The sequence below is a fragment of the Syngnathus acus genome, chromosome 12 (assembly GCF_901709675.1).
Source record: "Syngnathus acus chromosome 12, fSynAcu1.2, whole genome shotgun sequence".
NCBI lineage: Eukaryota > Metazoa > Chordata > Actinopteri > Syngnathiformes > Syngnathidae > Syngnathus > Syngnathus acus.
Genome location: NC_051097.1, coordinates 9,963,061 through 9,985,132, shown reverse-complemented (window position 1 = coordinate 9,985,132; position 22,072 = coordinate 9,963,061). Strand labels below are relative to the sequence as shown.

The window sequence follows — 22,072 nt, the reverse complement described above, 5'->3', positions numbered from 1 at the left end:
ATCCTCAACGGTATGTGCTTTACCTTCTCTCTTCATGCCCATGGCTAAACACTTTTGGTAGCGGCAGTATTGGCAGCGGTTCCTCTGGCGTTTGTCAATGACGCAATCCTTGTTGTCACGACACGTGTAGGTGAGGTCCTTGCGCACCGTCCTTTTGAAGAAACCTTTGCAGCCTTCACAGCTGTACACGCCGTAGTGTTTACCTGAGAAAGCGATGGAGCAACTCATCAACAGTCCTGATACTTTTCTGACGCTGTTGCAGACAGCGGGTGGAATCTTCTAGAGTAGGCGAACGTGCAATTTGCAATGTGTATAGTGATACACCTCAAGCGTCTTACCTGAGGAGCGATCCCCGCAGATGGCACAGATGTGTTTGGTGAGCGACAGGGCCGTGCCAGAGGGTTGAGCGGGCACTTTCATCACCCCGTTAAGGCCCAGCGGGGGCTTGATGTCCTCCGTGCTGCTAACCGAGTTCATCGGCGAGTTCAGCTGGAACATCAACACACACAAACACACACAGCAACAGGTCAACATAAAATTGATATCAACACGAGCTTTTGGGTAATTAGATGACGGAACATAAGGTAGCTTCGATTTTTTTTTCGTGTGCACAAAATGGCGAGTTTCTATTCTACTTCATTGTCTCTTGTGAAGGTGACCCCTGTTTGCCTTTTGCAAAAAGCGTAAAGTAAGCTAGGCTAATTACTTTAACTAGCTACACTCTGTTTCGGGGAAGATAAATCTTAGCGGGAGCACTGAAATTATCCTAAAACACAAAATGTTCTGAGCGGAACAGAAGCTACTGCAGCCCACTATTAAGCAACACTGCAGGAGAAAAAAACATGACTAAAGTCAAGCAATTTAAGAGAGAGAACCATTTTACGTGGGAGGAAAAATAAAGTGGATGTGGATTGTAATGTGCTGTAGTTTCTTTACAAATAAAATATAAAAAATATATCCTTTGCACTAAAGAAATGACAAATGTTTTTCACAATTTCTATGAATGAGAAACTCTAGACACAACACCCAAAGCAGTAAAAGCTGAAGAAGGCATCAAAATTGATGCACAAGTCGAGACATAAACAGGACTCGCTCCTGGCATCACATTTCACATTTTTCAGCTCTTCACTTAACTCTTCTTTAACAACTTCAGAGTTAGAAAGAAAGAAAAAAAAAGCAGCACTGCCATTCTTGCTGGAAGCCATAATGTAGCGTGTCGTTGTACATTTACATATTCCAAGCCAGATGCTTTACCGTCAGGATCAAATGGAAAATTCCAGAGGACCTCTGCAACTTTTTAGACTCTATTTTACAGAATTCAGCATGACATGTGTGGTGTCATGGGAACTCCAGTTGGACTAGAAAATTAAAAGCTCATGTGGGTTTCGATATTTGGCTGGTTCAGTCGGTTCAAAGGTTTAACACCCCCCACCAACACCACCACCACCACCACACTTGAAAAATACACACGTAAGAGATGACTCCAAAACACTTTCATTAATAATTTCAAAATGTGTTAATTTCAAATCTGGTCATGTGTGACAACACGAGCTGCCTCTGCATACAAAACAAAGTCACTGTAAGGACTTTTTTTTTTTTTTTGCTGCAAGGCATGTTGAATTCAATGACACAACTGCATTGATGTCAAAGAGTCCAAGTTACTTCGTGTCTATTTTGTGGCGAGCCAAAGAGAACTGAGAAACTTTTGTCAGTCTTTGGGTGTGGAAATAAATAAGTAAAAATAAATAAATACATAAATAAAAAATAAAAAATAATTTAAATACATTTAATAAAAAAATAAAAAAATAAATGAATGAATGAATAAATAGTGATTGGTTACCAGGGATACAATATGTGCGGCCTTGCGATGCCATTCACTTTAGCCCAACGCTCGTCGCCGACAGTCGGCCGCTCACGAAAACTGGTTGCAGACCAGCACGCACGATCTTACCTCACTTGAACGCTTGTGTCTAGTCTTTTGCCCCGCAGCGCAGCACTAACAGAGCCGTCTCCTCGACTGGGATAGTTTCTATCAAAACCCCCCTGCCGCCTGACAGAAAAGACTCTTCCATTCACAATCTATTTTCAGTCAACTTGCAACTCAATCTCAACAGTGCTGCTAACTGCTGCGGGGCGGGCTGGCTAGGACCACTTTCTCTCTCCACGGTGATGGAGTCAAATCTGGGGGGATTAAAGTAGCTCAGAAATAGAAGACATGCTCTCTGAACATATACATTTAACCCCACACAGAAAGGTATGCCAGCTGTGTGTACATTATTATCATCTTAGGAAATCCCTTGACGATCCCATATTGTATTCATCTGGGAGGGAGGGGCGGAGTTATGTTGGAGGGGTTGGAATGCTTACTTTGAAACTTTTACAGACTTAGCGAGATAAACAAATTAGGGGCATTTAATCTCAAGGACTGGAAATGTAGGACGTAGGACTCCCTGCAGTATAACATGAGTGGATGTATTACCCCAGATGAATACGTTTCATGTGTTACGTAATGGGAGGAGAACATTTGGCTGGTACATTGGCTGTTTATGTATAATTGTTGGTGGAAGATATATAGAATGTGGCAATATCTGAGATACCAACTGCATTGTTAATATCATTCAGCCAAGATGGAATATGAGATAGACTCCTGAAAACTGACAATAACGCCTTGGTAATTCCGCTAACGGGCAATAATCTTTGGGCTGAGTCGGCCCTACAAACAATTAGTATGCGAAGGAAAACACGTTGCTGAAAAAAAAAATGAAAAGATCCATCCCTGGAGTGAGCATAGGAGAAAAGGGAAAAGACTGGAGACAGTTGAGGCCTCCGCTTAAGAGGGGCTTAGTTTGATTCCGAGCACAGACTTTGCTCAGAAAGACACTTCAAAAGCAAACATCAAATCCGGGCGTAGCGCGCTTCAATACGTAAACTCTCTTGTGGAACTCTAGTTGCTTTCCAGTTCAAGGGCACCTTTTTTAAAACTTGCGGAAAGTTATCTCCACGCTATTAGGCTACCGTAACCATCGCCGACGTTCTAGTAATAAGAGGAAAGTTTCTCTTTGGATTTGTGAAAACTTCCACAACGTCGTTATAAAAAGTAAGGAATTTGACACAACGTGTGGAAGAATGTTAAGAGGAAGTGGACAGGATTTGAAATCTCCTGTTGACAGCTGCCTTCACAGAGGTGAGGACGGGGATGAGGTCATGACGTAACCTCGTGATAACCCTGTGTCACCTTTCACACTAAGGCCACTTCCTTCAAAAAACAACTTACCTGAAATACCCAGCAAAATATCCGCTGGATTGACTGAGAACTTTCTTCTCCCTAATTAGCGTGTGTGCTTTTCAGTCTAATCTGGACACGAATCAGCAGAAATGGAGGCTCGGGTTTCACACAGGAGAGTGTTAATGGGCTCGCGCTTCTGTGGCCTTCAGGGTAAGCCGTTCGCTAGAAGAAAACCTTTGGGATCAATTACACTCTCATATGTTTGAGAAACACCTGTTTGAACAATGCATGCTTCACAAATAAGAACAAATCAAGCGACACGGCGGGTGAAAGCATGGGCGGCATGTGCGTGCTGACGGACTGTGGAGAACATCTGCAAATACTTCGGTCATATAAATAAAATATTCCCGTCTATACACTCCCCGTGAATAATATTTAGGAGAAGCAGACTAGACAGGTTGCTCAAATTTACCCCATGCTGGGCCACGCCAGATAACTCAAGATTCCTCACAAGCACCGCTGGCAAAAATATAGATATGAATAAATAAATAAGCGTTTCGCTCTATTCTGTTTTGAAAAAGTGAAAAATAAAAATGAGAGGAAGCAAGTCTTTTAGTGATGCCAGGGCATATATGCATCGTAAATTGCAGCTTTTGGCAAACGAGTTGACACAAAGCTGACATTGACAAGTTTTTGTCAGAATGAGTGATAAAATGATGGAATAAATCTTTTCAAAGAACAATTAATCTCCCGGCTGTAAAACGCCTTCATAAACTTGTAAAGTGACATAAAATACCCAGTTTGAATCTGAGGGCTAAAGATAGATGTGTCTCAGTAAGTATGGATACATGTTCCTCTAAAAACCAGCAAATTAAATGTGGAGTTCCCCTCGGTTCTGTTTTAGGCACACGGTGATGATGATTAAGATCCTGAATTCTAAGTCTCTATAACAATGTCAATCAAGATATGTATGAATTAGGGTTATATAAATATATACTACCCCACATTTTCTATTTTTTGCATTAGAAATTCTGCAACTTAAACCAAATTCTTTTATAGCAGCTTGCTCAAATTCCCAAACAAGTTAGAAAGACACAAAGTAAAAAAGCACCAAGAGCAGAAAGAAAGTGGATGTCATTGACATTCCTAAATTGGTATGATGAATAAAAATGGCTCTCAAGAGTTTTTTTAGTTCAATATACGTTCTTATCCCCGAAATCTACTTCTCAGGTCTTTTATGTATTTGGCTTCAACTAATCAAAGCAACACCTCCTCTACAAAAGTTTCTCCATGGATGCCTTCCAAGTTGGATTTGTTTTAAGCATTGCGTTTGCCTTAACAGCAAACAGCTGCAGTAAACACCAGAAAATGGGAGCAGAGCAAGAGAAAAAAAACATTCCAATTCTATAAAATATGCAAGTATGCTCCAAATACAACTTCAAAATACTTTGCAGTACTGCTAGTGGGACTTTGTTAACCTAGCTTTGGTTGGGGGTGTGATGCGAGCTGCTTTTAATTGCCACCTGGAAACAACTTTGGCTGTGAAAACTCTTGTCCCCTCATCCATTTGGGTCTTGATTGACATTAGAGAGTCTTAACTGTTCTCCAGGGAGCCAAGACAGAGCCCCTTTGTGCAGCCAATAGAGCCTCGCAACCATGATGTCATGCAGAGTGACTGCAGCAAGGCCCATCAAAGACAGGGAATGGACCTTTATGACTCCCACACAGGAAGCTCCCCCCCCCCCCCCCCACCTCTCTGTCATTTGCCGTCTCTCGCTCGCTGCCACTTAACGCTTTCTGTCCGACATGTTGTGTTTCAGTTGCCAAGCGACCCTTGCGAAAACATGACATATTCAAAAAGTGCTGCATGACATCACCGTGGCTGCTCATTTATAACTCATTTGGCGCGAGCGCCGTTTCTTGTAAAACATTTACACCATCGGCAAATGAGTGCCCTTTCCGTGCTTGACTGCAGGAACACTTTTTGGATGTTTTTTTTTTTTTTTTTTTTAAAGTCACTGCATGGTCTGTGATTTGTTAGACTATTCACAAACATTATTATTTAAGTCATATACCCGTATTTTCCGGATTATAATATGCAGGATTATACAACGCTATTTTTCAATTTTTGCAAATTTGCACAAATGGGACCAACTGGCGTAAGGGGAAAAAAACAGTACACGAAATTTTATTCAACTTCAATTCGACATCCATCCCAAGTGCACCTTATAGTTGAAAAAATACGGTCGAGCAAACTATGAAATTGGCAAAGATTTAAAGGTCCACCTTTTCTTGACACGTGTAGTTAACTATCATTACGTTCCATGCTTAATAATGTCTTCCAGATGCTTTGACAGTTCGAATGTCTTCAGTGAAGGGACAGGGCGTACTGCCAGTGAGCGAAAGTCCCAAAAAAAAAACCTGACCACTTGCTTAATGGGCTGTGTTCTGGCGTCTCCCCCTACGACAGGATATCCAGCGACATTGTGCATCTACAATGCTGATACAGTCTTTTCTGACCAGGTCGACAACACCCCGGCTAAAAAAAAAAAAAGAGCTGAAAGGAACAAAGTACATCTGTGTTTCTGTCTATTGGGTACACAAGAGAAAATAAGTACGATTTTCTTTGCATTTATGTAAGAACTGGCTGATGTTGAAGGTCTTTCTCTCAACATGTGGCTTGTGCTTTGAGAGAACACAAGAAGCGAGTCATAATGGGAGTTTAGTCATCCTTTCCCCTTGCTTTCATCATGTTGTCATTGCTGCTCATCTTTGCAGGAAAGGCAGTTTAAGGCTCGTTAAATTACACATCGGGTAGACAAGCGAGCATTGTATTTGTGTGCAAAAAAAAAAAGGGACGACATATATTTATCAATACCGAATCTTGTGACCAATCATGTGAGATTCCGACACAACATTGCGATTGTTCATAATTCTCTGTCAAATACGATGTGTTGGTTTTCTCAAGCGAGCCTACAAAAATTCTCATGAGAACTGGCGGTATGTGGTTATGTGCTTATGGAAAAACGACAGACCCCTTATCTGTGACTTTTCAGTTAACTCAGAAAAGAATCGTCAGGCGAGTGTTTTGATCAAATTGCAGCCGTCGCCCGACGCAATTCATGCGGCGTCGCAGTGCGTGACCAGAGACAGCGTGCCGCCATCGCAACCCTCCGAGTGACATTCTCACAGTCGCGTTGACGTTCCCCGCCCTCAAAATGCAACAGTGTAGTCGAAGCTATGCAAACATTCACGGATTAAAGGCTCAACTCATCAAACATCAGACATCGGGTATTGTGTCAGATAGAGAGAGGACTTTGCAGAATTTCAATACATGCTAATAAATGCGTGCGTATTTGTGCAATAACATCATTGGAAATTTTAATTACAGACTTCCCTGAAGTGTGGCAGGATACAAATAATGTGTTATACTGTATATCAGGGGTGTCAAACTTATTTTTGTCGCGGGCCGCATCGTAGTCATGGTTTGCCTCAAAGGGCCATTAAAATTGTCAAGTATGAACGTCTCATATTGTATCTATAGTATTGGCTACACAACAAACTGATAAATAACTACCGTAATTTTCGGACTATAAGTCGCGTTTTTTTTTCATAGTTTGGGTGGGGGGGCGACTTATACTCAGGAGCGATTTATATACATATATATGTTTTTTTTTCACTTTTTTGGGCATTTTATGGCTGGTGCGACTTATACTCCGGTGCGACTTATAGTCCGAAAATTACGGTAGTTTTCAAAACAGAGACTAATAAAAACTGTTCAAATATTTAAAAATGAAATATTGCAATCAAATCAAATATTTAAAAATAAAAATTATTAAAAAAAATGAATGGTAATAAAAATTGCTAACAATATCTCTATTTTTTAAAAGTGAAAACAATTTGAAATTTTTGAATTGACATGAATTCGATGCACAATCTGTCTTTGCGGGCCACCTAAAATGATGTGGCGGGCCTTATCTGGCCCCCGGGCCATGAGTTTGACACCTATGCTGTATATGGATGTTTTCAACTTACAATGAATGGTTAGCTACAAAATTAGTTCAAAAGTATTAAAATGCATTTGAAAGTCTCTGTATGCCTTTCGAGCAATTAAAAAAATTGGTCGCCTTTCACTCGTAACCGTAGTAGACGCTAGTTCTAGCTCAGAAGGCAGCGATAAGCCCCGACAATGGCATGAATACAGTCCATCCAAATAGTTTCACGTTACACAATTATTAGCGACCACAAAAAGAGCAGCAACTGCATTTTAAAAGAAACTTTCAATTTGAGATATGGCTCAAGGCGGAAATTGGGCCACTGCAGACTTTGATGTCTTAATTATGTGTGTGTGAGAGCGAGAGACCGTGTGTGTGTGTGTGTGTGCCCTCGTCGTATAGGCAAGTATGTATGTGTGTGTTAATTCTAAAGAAACTCGTGATGAACAAAAATGACAGAAAGAGGAAGATGATGCAAAATAGATGAAGAGAGAAAAAAAAAGCTACCACAGAGAGAAGTGAAGAAGATTGAAAGGATAGAGGCAATGCGTGCAGCGGGATAGCGGCAAATGCGCCTCGGATACGGCGGAAGAGTGACAGAGCTAAAATACGGCGGAATCCCAGTTGAATGGGCCTCGATTAACCGCGTCACGGGGTCAAAGCAGAGCCTCAGCCCGATGGGGCCTACTTAGGAGCATTATGTGGGCGTCACACTCGGCATGGGCAATTTGCACTTCTGAGACGCGTCAATGCAATTTGTAGCGATAAATTAAGAGGCTAGCTGCGGTTTCATAATTTTTTTCCCAGCGTGACAAAAAATTATAGTATTTCAATAATAAGCCAGACAAATAATAACAACCTGGCTCGGAATCTGTTACTGGCCTCACCTGGGGGCTGACGCTGGGACCGTAACCCATGCCGGGCGAGGTCATGGAGTGGGGGCCCATGGGCGAGCTGATGACGGAGAAGGGCGAGGTCAGGCCGTTCATGGGCGAGCTCAACGTGCTGATGGGAGAGTGGAGAGACCCGGACGGCCCCATGCTCGCGGGACTGAGCAACGAATGGTGCATCCCTCGATGGGAGGTGGGCGAGCCCAGGGGTGAGGAGCCCATCTGACCCGATGAGTCTGTTCAGGAGGAAATAATATATTTTGAGTGTGTTGTTCTGACCACTCCCACAGCGGCGCAAGCCTCATTTGCGAAAACACCAACATCGGGTCTAACTTGCTCCCACACAGAAATAAGAGTATTTATAGTTCTTTGACATCACAGTATGACTATTTACGAAATCGTACTTAAGTCTTTTTTTCCAATCAACGTATTAACAGGCGTGCCAGATCTGATAGTGTTTTACAGTTACCAGTATAAGTTTACAGTATAAACACATTTATCCTGTTGTTATTCTCCGCGGTTATGTGTCTCATTCCGAAATTTTCCTAACTTGCATGAACATGTCTCCTGTTTTTTTTCTTACAAGGGCATTTTGCAAAAAAAAAAAAATCTTTGCGTCACTGTGTTGTGCCTTTCTCAGCGCAGCTCGCTGGCTGCCAACTCAACTCAGCCAAACATTTTCCTGCACATCCTGCTTGCCTCTTGAGCACTTCCTGTGAGCAGCACATACACGTACACACACAGGCCTCATCCTTTTGAAAACAAACACACATCCTTCTTAATAAAGGCCAAACAACAGCTCTGCATCAGGCTGTATTAGTTCAGTGTATAATCCTTTGACTGATACCCCTCAGGCTTCTTTTCCTCCAATTACATTTTTTCCCCCTAAAACGCGCCCACACACATAATTCCCGTAAAAATAAACAAATAAATAAAAGAGCTCTTCATGAGCCAGCAATTCCCACAAGCCCTTTCCAATTGGGGTTTTAATTCAAGCAGATAAAAAGAGCTGCGGTATTAGAGTTGCCAATCTGCCATTGTCGGTCTCGGCAGGGGGTGCGAGGGAAGCTTTGGGGAGGAACTTCCATTCTCAGCCAGTTTCCACTTCTATTGGAAGGTAGATCTTGTTCGGTCTCATTCATTCTCGACTATCCCCTCCAACCCTCTTGGATGAAAATGGAACATTTATCCAATATTATGACAACATCTTCTGATGGGCCATCTACTACATTCACATGAATCAAATGATGTTCGCAAGAAAATGTCCGACAGTCAAAAACAAACGAGCGCGTGTGTGTTAGTTTGCTAATTCTCGCCTGCCAGAGTGAGATTAGAGCAAGAGGAGGGGGAAAAAGTGTTCTCTTCATTTCCTGCTTTCACACTAGAGAATGGAAGGTCAGAGAAAAGGCTAGGAAAGTATCCTCAAATGACGTTTTTGGAAGTTGTTCGAGCATCTGAGACGAGAACGCTGGCGTGGATGCCAACGCACACAAATGTATTTAAAAGGGGGACAATATCAAATGGACGTTGTTCAAGCCTGTCAACTGATGTAACAGAAATAAACAAATTAGTCCGCCATCATTTTTTTTTTATTTACCGCCTCCGTACTCCATCCTATCGTCTCTTCTCTTCCCAAACAATACTTCTTCGTCTCATCGTTCTTATCCTCTGTTGTTTGGTGTGAATGTGCAGAGGAAATTTGCCAATTTGTGTCCTGCTTTTGCGGTCTTGGATGTTTTGTATGAATGGATGATTGAGAGATACGGCATGTTGCGGGGGGATAAAAGCCGCCTTCGAAATTACGCCATGTGCTATTATGATGAAACACTCGCAGCACAGTTGTGTTTTGTTGATGGTTGAGATTTTTACAAGCTGGTAATGGGCAGGAAAAAAAAAAAGCTCTCCTCATTTGCAGTTTTTTTTTGAAAGAAGAGAGTTGTCAACTTTTGGAAGTTTGAAGTTTGGTGTGGATGACTCAAGTTAGTGCAGGCGAAATAGAGTTTTTATATTCATTCCATGAAACTGACAGAATTCTCTTCTCTTTTTTTCCCCGTCTTTTTTACCGCATTTTTGGGTGGGAGGCAACCGGTATGGAAAAAAATACGATTAATGGCTTTGGTTCCTGGTCAAAAACTGGTTGTTTGTTTTTATTTTCCTCTTGATTCAAGGTACCAAGTATATATATTTTTTCACAAGGACTTTTAGGAGAGACAGGTGAGTCAGTTTTGAAATACACAGAGCTCCACAGCAGACTGAGGATAAGACGCTCGTCATTAGCATTTCCCCACAAGTCTTCAGAGTCAGTAAAAAGGAAAGCGGCGAGAAATTCAACAAAAATCCCAAGCGAGTCAGACGGTTGCGTAAAACCCGGAGCCCAAAATAACACGGGAGTCGCTACTTCATTTTGGGGGAGTCTTTATGCTGATATCTATATCACCATGACAACAGAGAGCTGATATTTCATTCAGTCTTCCGTGGAGCCCCGTGGTTCACTGTTCAGTCAATGTCACGCTACGTTATCTCAAAATAAAAAGATTGGACCTCTATAGTTGAATTCAGTAAACCTCGATATGGCTCGAATTTTGTCGGAAATATACGGCAGGTGCTTTCTTCGCATGGCATCCCACCTTATGACGCATGGTAACCCAAGAATGAGTAAGTGCCTTTTGTAGACGGAAAAAAAAAAAAAGCTCCTCACATTCCAACATTCACAAAGTTTGAGTTCCTGTCAAGACACGTTGCAATCAGACAGACTGGCGAAAACTACAGCTGAGCCTTGACAGCTCCAATCAAAAGTATTCACTCCCTTTTTCGGCTGCTTTTGACGCCCCTATCTGCTGACATCCATGATCCAACTTGCAGACTCCAACGTAGAAACAACTGTCGACAAAATGGCAGAAAAGAACCGAAAACAGGCCACCCATAATTTTGCACTAGGTGGGCCGTAATCATCGGCTACACCGTGTTGATATAACCCCAGTCGGCCCTCATTAAAGACTTAAATCTTCCCCTCGCCCTCCTTATTAGTGTTTTCTCTCTCCCGGTAGACTTTTATTCCCCACCCCTAATTCTCATCCATCGCCCAAAAACGTTATGGGTGAAAGCACAGGCTCTTACCCTGGGTGACTTTTGAGTGTCTGAGGAGGTTGGCCGTGGCCGGGTGCCAACTCCGGCCGCTATTGCAAACACTTTGACGAGTGCCGGCACTCCAGTCTGCTGATATGGCCTAATTGTTCTCTTCAGCCGTGAAGTGCTTTACCTGTCTCTCGCCGCGGAACTCGGAGCAAGGCAAGTTTGAACAAATACTGCAGAGAATAGCAGCCTGTAAATACCCTTAAAACTCATATTATGAAAACGGATTGATCTGGTCTAGAACTCTTAATTATTTATTGATTTATTATTTATTCACTGCTCTTATTTATTCATTGTATGTGCCTTCTTGTTTTTACTTTTTGTATTGTTTACTTGAATGTTTTGTTTGTCCGTGGACCAATATAATATATATATATATAATATGTAATATGTCTTGTCACCGTGGGATAGTAGGAAACGCAATTTCGATCTCTTTGTGTGTCTTGACATGTGAGAAATTGACAATAAAGCAGACTTTGACTTTGAATGACCTTTCACCTAAGTTGGTAGAATGAATTTTAAGAGGCTATGCGTTTTTATGAAACATTATTCTGAAGCTATTTAAAGAAAGATTTTCAGAACAGAAGGTGAGATTGATTTGGAGAATATGACGTGAGGCATCAGCCCGAAACGGCCTCACAGCGGTAAATTTGCCCATACCGAATCACCCGCTGTGTCTAATTTGTACTCCAGATATGCGTCACTGAAAAGAACTAGTACATCTATTATACCTCATCCGACTTGAAGCAGCATCACTACCGAGAAAAAGATGCAATATAAAAATAAAAAACAACCGGATGAAAGAACGAGCAACACCGGCAGTCCTTTGGTCAGCAGCTTATAATGGAAACATCAAATAGACAATAGTATTTTCATCAACGAGAAGACAGGAGAGTAATAATTTTCTCTGTGGCCTGTGGAGCAGACGTCAGGGGATTACATTTCCAACAGATGTCCCTTCTGTTCTTTTTGAGGACTTGTTTCATGTCAATAATGATTGAAGAAATGATCTATTTGTGGAATTCCATTTCTATATAAAATATATTCGTGAGTGGCACATCTGTACCAATCCACATCACAGTGGTAGTCAGGAAGCTATGATTCATCAAGCTTCCTCTTTAAGACGAAAATTACCACCCACGCCCCTTATCGGACTCTCTTACTGCCAACACACTTGAAGTTTTTCGATCAAAAATATACGTAGCCTAAACACGGCGAGATAACATAACAGTAGTTGTGCGAAATCTGATCGGCTGTCACGTTTTGTTGCTATCAGATAGTTGACAGCTTGATTAGTATCAGGTTGCTGCTAGAATACACTCAGATACAGGAACCAAAGGAATCAGATCCAGGAATGGTCTTTTACTGCATTAAATAAAATATTTTGTAACTCCACCATCATATATACAGTATTTGTTTACGATGGGCTAATGGTTGGTATATTGATTCTTTAGTGGAATCAAGGGAGACGTGTTTGCTCGCTGTGGGTCAATAACTTGATCCAAAGTACACTCAACACACACGACATACTGTACTCCCTCCTACACGCATCGATTCGTACGTGCGACTTCCTGACCGAGGCGTGTACGTGAGTATCCCTGGCCTCTTCCTGCAGCACGTAGACACATCGTTCCAGCCCCAGAAAGTTTCTGAAGTTGCATTTTCTTGAACTGCTCCACCGTCTTATAAGGTGGGGTATCCAAAACCGGTACGACAAACGAGCTTCTCCGAAATGTCGCGGCCGGCATTGCATTTAAAGTATTTGATTTTGAGTCAGGTGCCAGATCAAACATGGACACGGGTCTCTGTTGCATCAATAGAATTGCAGTTCCTCAGGGGAGCTTGAGATATGTTTTGAAAATAAATTAATACATAGCACAAAAAAACGAGTCAACCATGAAGGTGGTCAACAAAAGAATAGTAAGTACGAGCAGACCTCTGCGTGGACCCGCGAAGTCCGTGAAGATGAGAGGCGACCGTCTTTCATCTCTCCCACATTTCATTTTCACATTCTCTCGTTCTCATCTGTTCCTACTTCTCCATTTATTCCCACATCCTTCCGGTTGCATTCTCAGAGGAACTCCCAAGAGATGGGAATATTCCCAGTTCCAAGCATGAATCTTTCATGTTCGAGCGAGAATACTGGCATCAGCTACCTGGCCTATGTTCACCCCTCTCCGATTATTTTTTTATTACGGAACAATCAGTTCTGAGGGGGGACGGGACTAACTTGTTTACGCTCAGACAGCACCGACAACACAAACACACTTTGTATTATTATAATTTTCTATGACAACTATTCTTGTAATACAAATTTTCCAGAATATCGAAGGAACTCACAGATGCAATCTTGATTACAATCCAAATACGAAAAAGCCGTAAAAGGCAACAAAAGCAGAAATCATTCTTGAACGTTGAACAAACATCCCTCAGTGCTGTCAAAGGGTGAAGAACATTTTTCCGATGATGCAACTTTGCTTTGACAGTTGAGCTGGGAAAGTCGTTTTCGGGAAAGTCTATTTATCGACGATAAAATCCATATATATATATTTTAGCTTGGCCTCCCGTGGGTTGGATGTCGGTGAATTATGTGTTGGGATTGGCAATCCGACAGCGACCAAATAAAGAAGGTGTTATGACTGGCATGGAAAGACACAAGCGTTGTTCATTGCTTCGCGGTAGTTTCGCTAGGACGACTCTCAAGCTAACGATGCCCGACGCTTGGCTGGCTCAAACTGTAAAAAAAAAAACAGAAGGGAGGGCGTAACGTGCCACCTCGACAGCTGACCTGACAGGGTCAATCTTAACAGCAGTCAACAGAAGACGGCCAGTCTGCTGACTTCCCTTCTGTTTCATTTGCACTGGCGGCCGTCCAACAAATACACGCCGTCGTCCAGCAAGCATTTTCAAAAGGAACATAGACTTGGATTTTTCCACTACAATCCATCTTTTTTTTAATTGCAAAACCAAATGAAAGAGCGTTGAAAATAATACGCATTTAACCGGCATTGTGATCAACGGGCAGAAAAAAAAAAAGTTCGTCCATGCCACACAAGAAGAAATATTTTCCAGCTCAAAATCATGTCTGTGTCTTCTCAGCTACGCTCTGGGAGTGTGAGTTCAGAACTGGACTCCCACGGTCACACATTGCCTCTGGAGATAAGTCACGGATCTTTTACAAACACACATTGATATCCCACTCACAAAAAAACATGATTAACACGCCAATTAGACCAGGAAGCAACAGGCCCACGGGCTTCCCTTCTTTGTGGTATAAATAGCACGCTAGCATACATGCAAACATAACTTGCAAATGTATGCACAAATTACGCATGAACGCATTAACATATACCAAATGGAATGATCAAATGATTCTACAATCCAGTCTCAACCTTTATCCACCCACACACACAACCCACACATCTTTCCACTTTGATAACAAACACAATTAAGAACAGAACCGATTTCACCGTTAAATATCAAATATTGAGCGCTATGGATGGAATATGGCCGGGGAGTTCTAGCAAGATGAAGCAGGCTGTTGCGCCTGGACTTGACTGATAGCTGCCGATGCTTCCTGAAGGGCACGGTGAGTTTAATCACCTATAACCGCAATTACCCACATACACGTCAGACTCATAAAGCACTGAAACAAGATGAGAGTCTCCCTCCGATCCTCCCCCTCGGCGCGCATCAGCCAAATTCCGCTAAAGCCAGAGGAGGAGCGAAAGAGCTGAACGCATAAGCCTGGAGTGAGAGCTCAACCTAAGAGGGAGAACCGATTCGCATTAATTAGCGCTCTTAATACACTTACGATCCATTAAACAAGTCCTAATGAGCTGATTGTTAAGTGTCTTGTTAGTTGAGTGAAGAGTTCTGTGTTATTTCTTTGCTATTTATGATTATTTATTTATATTATACCGTACTGCAGGGGTGTCAAACTCATTTCTTTCGAGGGCCTTTCGCATTGTAGTCCTAGCTTCTTTCGGAGGGCCATTATGACTGTCAACCCAAATAAATGTATGAGCACCTCATATTATATACAGTAAAAGCTACAAAACAAACTGACAAATAACATGGTCAAATATTTAAAAAGAAAAAATGTATTATTGAAAGTGAAGACAATTTGCAATTCTAGTAATAAGACACGAATTTGATGCACAATTTTTCGTCGCAGGCCACATAAAATGATGCGGCGGGCCGTATCTGGCCTTGTGTTTGACACCTGTGCTGTACTGCATGATAGGGCGCGCCGCACATTTTGAAGAAAATCCAAGACTTTTATCCGTGCCTTATAATCGTGAAAATACGGTAATATTTTTATTTATTATTCTATTATTCATAGAGTTATTTGAAGATCTCCAGGAGCCTTGGAATAGAAGATTCAAGGTGTTAAAATCGAAAATATATAATGTATACCTAAAGTGTCCGTGGTGAACGCACACACCCTTAATGATCACATAAAAAGCTCATCGTACACAGTAAGACGGGCCTAAGGATGGATTAAGATGCAAGCCTTTATCAGCGGGTTCCCACAATCCCCTGTGGAATATCCCGGCTCTTCTTTATTGGTGCGTTCCCTTCTTCCCTTTCCTCCGTATACCTCGGAGATAGTGCTACGAGAAAAATAGACAAGAGGGGTACTTGAACACAACCTGACGGACAGCCCGCTGATGGAAGGTCAGCTCCATTTTTTTTCGAATGTTCATGCCGCTTGACAGCTTAGCAACAAATGACATCCGACGTCATCGTTATGGTCTTTGAAAGTCAAGCGTAAAAGCGTATAAAGGGGGGCTACAATTTATTCCACTTGTGAATAGCACTAGCTGGCAGGGGGGGGGTCACCCGGTCAAACGGTTGTCATCTGCTGTGATTGGAGATAATCGAAAAAGAGGAATCACATGGTGGGGAAGATTAACCCCTTTCCGATGGCTGAGCTTCGAATGCGACATCGACTCGGGTTATCAATCAGGCGTGAGATCTGACGCAATAACACAACGCAGAGTTCGGACAGCAATCATGGAATGAATCACGGCCAATTGAAGAAGATCTCGGATGATGTTTTCAGTTAGCTGGATTTGTTTGGATCTGTTTATTTACGTGTACGCTGTCAGGGAAAAGCCACGGCAGTAACGATTGTTCACTAAGATGCCACCAATGCGTTGAAAAGGCAAACAGTAAATATACAGTATGTAAACTGTAGTACCTCCGATTAAACTAATTTGATGGCCTAGTAGAATTCCAGTCATGGAGGGCCATCTTCCACCTATCCTCTTTGCGGTTCAACAGCATATTTGGGAAAAGATCGAGGGTCAACCTTTGAACTCCACTACAGAGTAGAAGGACCGGCAGGTCACAAGATCACCAGAGCGCTTGATTCATGAGATGGTGACTGCACAAGGAAGTCTCTGTCTTCCACACATGGACCCCTCAATAAATAAGCCCTTGGCCAGGGGCGATGAAACTATATGGACGGAATCATCAGAGGAAAACATCGCGTTTTCTACCACTCACACAGACCTGAGTATTTTTTTTTCTGCTACCGTCAACAAAATTTGCCGCGTGATTGGCTCCAATTGAGTCGTCAGCCCCCGCACTAATGTGAGGTAAAAAGGGTGAGTTGCCCTGTGTGTGAAAGGTCAACGTCTCCATTGGGCAATGACGGGCGGACACTGTGTAAACAAGACAGGCTGAATGATCAATCATTGTGACCATAGAAACGTTTGATAAATAAAAAAAATATTAAAATAAAATAAACAAATAATTTTTTTAATAACAAATAAAAAATAAAGTGGAGTAGAATAAAATAATATAAACGAATCGAGAGAAATATTACAAAGTAACACGGATATGAGGCAGGACAAAAGATGGACACAGATGTGGAGCACGGCTGATGCTTTGACAGATCATTAGCAACCCGTGCGTTTGACTAAGAAATTGCCCTGCAATTCAAAGTGTACCGAGGGAAGGAAACAGTCTGTCACATTAAGCAACCCTCACAGAAATGACATCGGGAGCTGGGAAAACATTACAGGGGGGTCAAGGGTCAAAGCATTCGGTGAAAAGGTTCCTTGTCATTTATCAGCGGCAGCTTGTATTTCAAAGTCAATTTGAATTATGAGCATTTGAATGTTCAAAAGTTGAGTCTTTGGAATATGAAACACTCTCAAGCAGCTGACTGGTCAGAAATATTTGGCATACTTTTTGCATCGTTCCAAAGATATGTACAGTGAATGGAGGGGGAATTTGCAAATCCTATCAGTGTCAACTCATGCCCCCTATTAAAGATAAAACAAGAGCGATGTTACACACAGCCCGAAGCCACAGCTCCAAATTTAGTGCCTCTTTCAAGGATATTTTCTATAAATATTCCAATTAGAGGAGTGCTCCCTCCTTCTCTTGTGCTCATCCACGGAAGGAATTATTTTCCCACATTTGTTCAGTTGCCTTTAACACCAGTAATACGTTTGTTTAATAATGATGAATAACTTGAGTGTCACTCAAGTGCCTTTTATATCTTCGTGCCAATCGTGTAGTCTGTCTTATTTACTGAATGAATACTAATTAGCTTGGTTTTAATTAAGTCAGTGTATGACAAATTGAATCTTAAGATGCAGCATATAGTAGCTTCCATCACAGCGGAATGTAAACATGGCAAGTAATGATGCAACTCCTGCAAAGGATAATGTGCCTAAGCCTATTGTTTACTTTTCTGCCAACTTTCGGTCGGTCGGATTAACAATCGCATCGCTCACCCACTCCCACTCTAAATACCTCCTGCCCATCAAATGGACACAAACCCCGTTTGTGCAATTAAACAACCTCACACTTCAGGATTTTAAGTGCGACTTATATTCGGAAAATCAAATTGCACAAAAGGCAAACGTGCACAGTCCGCACCGAGTCGGATTGTCGATGAAGTAATCTGTACCTGAATTCTGCTGGTGCAACACGAGATAATACACAGATAAATATAAGTTCAGCTGACATTTTACAATCCGTTCAAAGTGGACAAAGTCAAACTTTCTCAGATAATGTGAACCATATAAGTGATAACATGCAGTCAGATAACAAAAGTCTTTTAAAGCCGTTGTTCTACCACTGGGAGCAAAAGGAAAGACTCGTGTGCTAATGTCATCGTTTTTTGTTCAACACCAAGGCAATCACATTATTAAAACGGATCTTTGACGTCTATAGTCGTCAATGGTAGTGAATGAGTTAAAAACATCTGTGCACGTTTTTCTATTCATGACTTATGCGACCTCAGCAGGTACACACAAAGAGTCTGTGATTTCCTCCTTTTTATATCGTACATGTGACTATCCGTCTGCTTGTTTTGGTTCTTGTTTTCAACTAACGAGCTAAGTTTGAATAATGGAATTGGCGGCGCATCAGTGTCAGCCAACGCAAAAGTAAGTCGGCTCTTGTGTAATCATCGAGCTCAGACACACGTGCCCTGCTTGTGTATCCCAATACACCGAGCAGATGGCGGGGAGGGTTGTTAAATAATCACAAATACGTGCTCGTTAGAAACTTAAGTTACAGGCAGCAGTTACTGCTTACTTTCTTTTCCTTTACGCCTATGAAAGTCGAACTTAAGAAAACAAATGCCAAGCAAAGACAACTAAACAAGTCGTTAGGAGGATTTTAATCATGCCGAGGCTCGAAATTTTATTTTCTTATCTTAATATGGGACACGATTGAGGTTAGCATGTCGTTAACGACTGCCAACTGTTCCAGTTTCTCGCATGGCCTCTTTGGAAAATTAATTGGCAATCCCTGCTCAAATCAATACTCCCTTTCGGTTACTGCCAAAGTCAAAGAGAATATTAAACTGGCCGTATCGACGTGTTGGAAACGTTTGACCCAACGTGTGAGCTTTACGAAGTTTGGACCGATCTTAAGCCTTGAAAATGTAACGTTGGTGGTTGAAAAGAGATGATTGCCGAGGTGCATGAACTCTGCCTAACCCCTCGCGACCTCTTTAATTACTGAACATTTCAAATGGTAATTTATTTGGAATTATTGACAAATGTTATGAGGATTTTTTTTTCCTGAGACGAAGTAATTAATTTCACATTATCTGTAGAAGAAAATTAATCATTGCTGTAGTGTTTAAGCCTTGCAATTATGTGTTTGGTATTAGAAATAAAGCAAATCCTAGACTACATGTACGCTCGAGAAAAACGTTTCAAAATTGCTATAAACAAAGGAGGAAAACAATTTGAAACAATTTTGTAGGAAAATAATATTTTATTGAAGGACACATTGCCCACTTTTATACTTCAAATTGCAGCAGAAAATGTGATGGAAATGACTTTCTTTGTTTCTAGAATGAACCTCCTTATTGTCCCACATATACTGAATGGTTTCATAATATTTTGTGCAACACTCTCCAATTTATCTTTTACCACTCCCTGGAAAAGTTTCAAGGCAAAGGTGGACAAGTCATAACTGATCAATCGTCGGGGAAAAAAAAATAAAAAATCAGCACACTACTCCGACTTTAGCTAAATAAAGATTATAGATAGATCGAATTCAAAGCGCCAGTTTTAACATTCGGCTCTGCGCCTATTCACCGTCATCCCTCATTGTACTCAGCCCCTCCTCTCTCCATCCCTCATCCTTTCCCTAACCTCATTTGGAAGTCATGTCACCGTTGGTGTACGACGACGACACGAGTCAATTAGCTCAATGTCAATGACTGCCATGGAGTTATGACGCCATGTCCCAGAGGCGCCTGCGCGGCTTTTAACACAGCCTTTACACCATCCCGCATTTCCATTTACTCAAAAGGTCGACTCTTTGCGACAATTCCCAAAGCGACGCCTCAGGTATTCTTGCGTTGACTATGACCTAGTTCCGTTTCGTTGCAGGACGATTAATACGAATTTTCACTCATGTTTTGGGCTTTAATTTGAGTTCCCACCACAGCCCGAATCTCCTCCACAGAGTTACAACAAGATATTTCCATTAGCCGCTACCTTAGCACCACTCCGCTGTGCACCTCGGCTCGGAGCTCTCTGTGGAGAAACCAAGTGGGGGATGCAAACACTTTGCTCATTTGTACGGTGCGTGCTAGCCTGCATTAACACACTCGGGTGGGCCTGTTGCTGTGCAGCAGGGACATGTGACAGTCTGAGCGCGGTACTCTGTCACCCAACAATATCTCGCACACACATTCAAATATCACACCGTTCGACCTTGAGCGGCCAAATTCCTTGTTTGTCCTTCTGTGGGCGCAGAGGTGGAAGCTAGCTACCTTTCCGACTTCCGGTCGAGAACATTTTCTGTGACATTCTGATCAAGCACTCTGTTGCGCTTCATCACCCTAGCCCTGCTGCCAAGCCAGCTATAATGCCAAGTATGTCAAACCACTTTAGTGTCAAAATACACAAAGAGTAGCCCCCTCCTCACTTCTTCTCTGGCTTCTCGTCCTCTGGGACGGAGAGAGACGCAAAGGGTCAGGTGATCTGAACCTGCCAGCTAGCTAGCAACAAATGATGAAACCTAGCTTGATCAGGGGTGTGCGGACTTATGCGATCCAGTTTAGCGAAGCTGACCTAACTGCTCTTTTTTAACAGTGATGGGCTTATGCTCCAATGTTTATCTGCGGTTAGAGGAGCCTCCTGCCCTTCAACACTTAGTCGCCCTCACGGATATATAAACATGGCACTTGCGTTCAAGTCCTGAAAGCAAGACTGGAAGCACAGCGCGTAACCGTCATTGTTCTATCAACTGTCAGTGATCGTGAAATCATCCAGAGGTCTGCTACATTTTCACCTAATTAGCTCATAGATTTCAGGAGCATAACACACTTTGCAGCCATGAAAATATTGTTCTGCGTTAGCCAACGTGGGACTTGAAGAATAAGAACATTTTTAATTTATGTGGATAAAAAATGCAGCAGCAAAACCCCCCCTCCAGATGTAAGCGCTTCACTGTAAAACTCTGTAAAAAGGGTCAGGTTCAACTTAGAGACACACTAAAATGATGACATACTCTAAATGAAGCAGATCTGTCTATTACCGATGCACCGTCTGTCCGTTGCTGTCTACTGCCCTCGGCCCCCCGCTCTGGATTTGAGCTGCAACAATGAGATAGCATTTCATTGTGATGCTGCTGCAGGGGGATTAGAGGCTCAGGGAGTTATCAAAGGCTTAGTCGCTATGATTTCTAGTGACCCGCCGTGGACGATAGCCATCGCTCTGAGACCTTCACCTCTGCAGATGTACACTAGCTGTTAGCATAGGGTCAACCGTGGCCACCGGGACCCGAGTCATAAGGGGGAATCAAACGAGATGGACAAAGATTACGGAGATTCCTTCACTCCTTGTTGGATTGCACAAAGCAACGAACGCAACTGGAAAGTTTTCCTCAATGTCTGCTGAGTAATACGAATATAATATATACACAGCTAATCAAAACAGTACATTTTGGCAGCTGTTGTGCCAAATCTCAGTCCCCTTGGTCTCAAGTCAGCTCCCGCTCATTAAAAGAATGAGATATGATAGTTGGGGCTTTTGTATGAAAACAGTTTTTGCTGTGCTGATGATTGGGCCCATAATCTGCAGCCAAGCACTCTCTGGCCCCTCTGGCTTCTGACCTAACAGGAAGTAACCAGGGAGCATTGACTCAGGCTAGCCAATTAGAGCGCACGGAGTACGTTGAGGCTAACGAGGCCCCTCTCGGTGACCCCCCTCACCTCCGGAGGACCCCGCGATGGGAAATATGAGGAGATGGGGGCCGCTTTAACTTCATGCAATCCTTCCCCCCCCGCATGCAAGCCTCTCTTGGACGCCCAACCACCTTCCCCGAGCTCTGCTCTC

General features: G+C 42.4%; 1 protein-coding gene across 4 annotated transcripts in view; it reads right to left on the bottom strand.

Moving 5' to 3' along the window:
• rxraa (retinoid X receptor, alpha a) overlaps window positions 1-22,072 on the bottom strand; it is a 49,319-nt gene that overhangs the window by 13,567 nt on the left and 13,680 nt on the right. For 2 of the 4 annotated variants that reach the window (XM_037265107.1, XM_037265109.1), the window contains exons 3-5: window positions 8,109-8,347; window positions 339-489; window positions 24-203 (exon numbers count right to left, since the gene is read on the bottom strand). In XM_037265107.1, coding sequence (XP_037121002.1) covers window positions 24-203; window positions 339-489; window positions 8,109-8,347 — 570 coding nt within the window. Of the gene's footprint in view, window positions 1-23; window positions 204-338; window positions 499-8,108; window positions 8,348-22,072 lie in introns of all 4 variants that reach the window. The other 2 variants (XM_037265106.1, XM_037265108.1) reach the window with 1 other exon arrangement.